The sequence below is a fragment of the Geotrypetes seraphini genome, chromosome 9 (genome assembly GCF_902459505.1).
Source record: "Geotrypetes seraphini chromosome 9, aGeoSer1.1, whole genome shotgun sequence".
In the NCBI taxonomy this organism is placed as follows: domain Eukaryota; kingdom Metazoa; phylum Chordata; class Amphibia; order Gymnophiona; family Dermophiidae; genus Geotrypetes; species Geotrypetes seraphini.
In genome coordinates, this window is record NC_047092.1 from 146,617,885 (window position 1) to 146,622,703 (window position 4,819).

General features: G+C 36.9%; 1 protein-coding gene and 1 long non-coding RNA gene across 2 annotated transcripts; one reads left to right on the forward strand and one right to left on the reverse strand.

The window, feature by feature from the left end:
• Nucleotides 1–562: 562 nt before the first annotated feature.
• Nucleotides 563–2,717, reverse strand: LOC117367239. The gene is made up of 2 exons (XM_033959659.1): nt 1,082–2,717; nt 563–952 (listed from the first exon to the last, which is right to left on the reverse strand). Exon 1 carries the CDS (start codon nt 2,648–2,650, stop codon nt 1,241–1,243), a length of 1,410 nt encoding a protein of 469 aa, XP_033815550.1. The 5' UTR covers nt 2,651–2,717; the 3' UTR covers nt 563–952; nt 1,082–1,240.
• Nucleotides 2,718–3,259: 542 nt separating this feature from the next.
• Nucleotides 3,260–4,555, forward strand: LOC117366364. Its single transcript, XR_004540570.1, has 2 exons — nt 3,260–4,131; nt 4,261–4,555. It is a non-coding gene; the product is annotated as an uncharacterized LOC117366364 (long non-coding RNA).
• The last annotated feature ends 264 nt before the right edge of the window (nt 4,556–4,819 follow it).

Sequence of the window (4,819 nt, forward strand, 5' to 3'; positions counted from 1 at the left end):
TAAGGCTATTCTTATGTTCTTGGTTGTACTATACCATACATGTTCTTCTATACCACAAGTTTTGGCAAGGATGCAATGTGGTTTACAACAAGATTTCTAACCAACTTGATTGTAGATCCAACCATCAAGCTTCTGGATTCCTATCCACGATACAAATATTGGATTATTGTGAACCTTTCTATTCTGCTGATCCATGATCTGCTTTTTCTCTCAGGGTTATGGTGTTGATGTGTTTGTGTTTTGGTGATGGTAGGTGGGATCCATGTCAAGTTTCAAGTTTATTAAAAATTTGATATACCACCTTATCATTTATTTCAAGGTGGTTATACATTTTAACATAGGGTAAAAACAGATAATACAAATTAACATAACTTTAACAAAATAAACATACACGATTAAAAAAAACAATAACATACACGACTGGACAAATGGGTACGAGTGGCATAAAGTATGGCATAAAGGACATATAGATGAAGTGTTTATGACATATAGGTGTATTGAAGGCACGTAAATGGGGTGAATGCACAGTTGGGATAAGTATTATGGGTATATGTTTCTATAATAGATTATATCAGGAGGAATAATCAGTTTAATTCTGTGATGAAAGTCAGCAAATATTTTCTATAATCACAGCTATTATAAACGCTAAATCATAAATTAAATGAAAAGTGAAGTGCTCAGACCTTATAACCAATGTGTTTTAGTGCAATGACCAAAACGAGGTTAACAAGGGGACCATCATAGCCTTCACAGTCCCCAAACCACCTGTATTTAGCAATAGAAAGGAGATGTACTTATCTTAGTCAGGTGGTTATTAGTGATGCTAATCCTCGTTTAGACCAGTAAACCATGTGATGTGACTTTAAAATTTTTCTCAGCTGGTGTTGTTCTAACTATGGTCGCTGTCCCCCCGACCCAGGTTTCGTCTCTTCGTCAGGGAGGGACGTTAGTGCTAGAGAAAATATCATAAAAACATTAAACGACTTTATTCAACATGCTAAAAACTATTTTCTAAATAGTAACGAAAAGGTCATACTCATACATAGTAAATTAGTGAAAAGAATCTCATTAATTTTCATACCTATTGCTGGTTCACTAGGACTGGACCGGACCAAAGTTTTGGGTGAATTGAGTGCCTGAGCCCAGGACAAGCGTTTTATAACAAGAAAACCGGAACTGGTGTAAAAAATTCAACCGGAAATGAGATCAGGCAGAAAATGACATTACGATCCGAGAATGATTATACCAAAAGCCATTCTATCTCGGAATTCAAGCCGTCTGGATAAAGGGTACGCCAATTGTAGATGAAACGCTGTTCTTTTTGTATTAATAACCTGGATAAATCTCCTTGAAAATGTTTAACGTGAATCAATACTGTGTATTGAAGATCACTGAGAGAATGAGCTTCACTCAACCAGTGAGAAACCAAAGGGGCGGTGATACGCTTAGTGCGAATGCTGCTCATATGTTCAATGATGCGCGTTTTAATTTTGCGGGTTGTTTGTCCAATATATACTTTATGACATGGGCATCGGATGTAATAAATAACGCCTTTAGAGTCACACGACGTGTCTGTGTTTAAATAAAACTTGCGACCTCTCGAAAATGGAATGATCAGATGAGCAGCATTGATGACATGATTGCATACTATGCATTTACCACAAGGTTGGTGAGGCGACCTCTGTACTATAGAAGTATCAGAGTGTTTATACTTTAATTTCTCACCTAAGTTTGGCCCTCTTGAGAAGGCAAACTTAGGTCTTTGACTAAGTGAAGGATGACTTTGGAGAATTGGCCAGTATTTTAAAATAATATGCTTAATGGCATTACTACTGCCCGTAAAAGGCATAACACAAACGGTATCAGGTTCTTTTTGTTGTCGGTTACTAGGTAACATTAGCCATGGGCGGTGACAATTTTTCGCCCTCTTCCATGCTCTTCTTATGACTTTACCAGGGTACCCACGGTCTTTAAATTTGTCATATAGCTCCATTGCTTGTTTGTTAAAATCTTCATCGTTTGAACAAATTCTTCTTAATCTAAGAAATTGGCCTACCGGAATGCCATTTCTTAAAGCTCTTGGATGGAAACTTCCATATTGCAAGAGTGAGTTACGATCAGACGGTTTTTTGTACAGGGAGGTAGAAATTTGATTATTATATTTACTAATCATAATATCTAAAAAAGATATTTGATGTTGATTATATTGATAAGTAAATGTTATATTTGGATCTTTGAGATTAATATCATTTATAAATTTATGTAAATCTTCTATACTGCCTCCCCATACAAAAAAGACGTCATCGACGAATCTTTTCCAACAAATAACTTGATGAAAAAGCAAAGACGTATAGACAAATAGCTCTTCAAATTGTGTCATGTATAAACACGCTATTGTGGGAGCCACTGTGGCTCCCATGGCTACCCCTTGTGTTTGAAGATATATTGAATTTTCAAAATTAAAGTAATTGTTATTAATGACCATAGATATCATTTCTTTCAGCATAGAACTTTTTCTATCTGTTATGTCTAATTTAGACAAGTAAGATTCCACTAACGTGACAGCCGCTAGCTGCGGTACATTTGTATAAAGGGCCACAACGTCAGCTGTAACTAGAAAAAAATGTTCTATAGATATTTGTTGAGCCATTTGATCTATAAACTGTAAGAAGTGAGAAGAATCCTTTATATATGACTTAGCTTGAGGCACAAATTGTTTTAAATGGCCATCGATATATTGAGACATGGGCTCTAAAACAGAGCCGATGCCAACAACGATAGGCCGCCCTGGGGGCTTAATCAACGTTTTGTGAATTTTTGGTATAAAATAGATCGTGGGTACTCTGGGAAAGTCACAAGTAAGAAATTTAAACTCTTTGGATGTTATGACCTGCTCCTCTTTGGCTGTATATAGGATCTCGTCAATCTTCTGCTTGATCTCCGAAGTAGGGTCATATGGTATTTGACTATAATATGCACTATCAGATAACTGTCGTATTGCTTCGTTATGATAATCTGTATAATCTTGGATGACAATTCCACCTCCCTTATCGGCTCTAGATATAATTATGGAAGGATCATTTTGTAAATTTTGAATTATCTTCCACTGGTCGGTTGTTAGATTTGACCGTGTGTTAGTATTATGTGTAACTTCAAGGGACTGGACGTCTTAGATTAAGAAGAATTTGTTCAAACGATGAAGATTTTAACAAACAAGCAATGGAGCTATATGACAAATTTAAAGACCGTGGGTACCCTGGTAAAGTCATAAGAAGAGCATGGAAGAGGGCGAAAAATTGTCACCGCCCATGGCTAATGTTACCTAGTAACCGACAACAAAAAGAACCTGATACCGTTTGTGTTATGCCTTTTACGGGCAGTAGTAATGCCATTAAGCATATTATTTTAAAATACTGGCCAATTCTCCAAAGTCATCCTTCACTTAGTCAAAGACCTAAGTTTGCCTTCTCAAGAGGGCCAAACTTAGGTGAGAAATTAAAGTATAAACACTCTGATACTTCTATAGTACAGAGGTCGCCTCACCAACCTTGTGGTAAATGCATAGTATGCAATCATGTCATCAATGCTGCTCATCTGATCATTCCATTTTCGAGAGGTCGCAAGTTTTATTTAAACACAGACACGTCGTGTGACTCTAAAGGCGTTATTTATTACATCCGATGCCCATGTCATAAAGTATATATTGGACAAACAACCCGCAAAATTAAAACGCGCATCATTGAACATATGAGCAGCATTCGCACTAAGCGTATCACCGCCCCTTTGGTTTCTCACTGGTTGAGTGAAGCTCATTCTCTCAGTGATCTTCAATACACAGTATTGATTCACGTTAAACATTTTCAAGGAGATTTATCCAGGTTATTAATACAAAAAGAACAGCGTTTCATCTACAATTGGCGTACCCTTTATCCAGACGGCTTGAATTCCGAGATAGAATGGCTTTTGGTATAATCATTCTCGGATCGTAATGTCATTTTCTGCCTGATCTCATTTCCGGTTGAATTTTTTACACCAGTTCCGGTTTTCTTGTTATAAAACGCTTGTCCTGGGCTCAGGCACTCAATTCACCCAAAACTTTGGTCCGGTCCAGTCCTAGTGAACCAGCAATAGGTATGAAAATTAATGAGATTCTTTTCACTAATTTACTATGTATGAGTATGACCTTTTCGTTACTATTTAGAAAATAGTTTTTAGCATGTTGAATAAAGTCGTTTAATGTTTTTATGATATTTTCTCTAGCACTAACGTCCCTCCCTGACGAAGAGACGAAACCTGGGTCGGGGGGACAGCGACCATAGTTAGAACAACACCAGCTGAGAAAAATTTTAAAGTCACATCACATGGTTTACTGGTCTAAACGAGGATTAGCATCACTAATAACCACCTGACTAAGATAAGTACATCTCCTTTCTATTGCTAAATACAGGTGGTTTGGGGACTGTGAAGGCTATGATGGTCCCCTTGTTAACCTCGTTTTGGTCATTGCACTAAAACACATTGGTTATAAGGTCTGAGCACTTCACTTTTCATTTAATTTATGATTTAGCGTTTATAATAGCTGTGATTATAGAAAATATATGTTTCTATAATACATATATGGGTATAATGTCTTATTTGCATTTAGCTTATACCTTTTGCAGTAGTAGCTCAAAGTTAGTGCCATTCAGGTATACTGTACCAAGAGAGCTTACAATTTAAGCAATAGAAGGTTACATGACTTGCTCAAGGTCAAAGGGATCAGAAGTGGGATTTGAATTGGGCTTCTCTGTATGTTGGCCTGATGCTTTAACCATTAGGC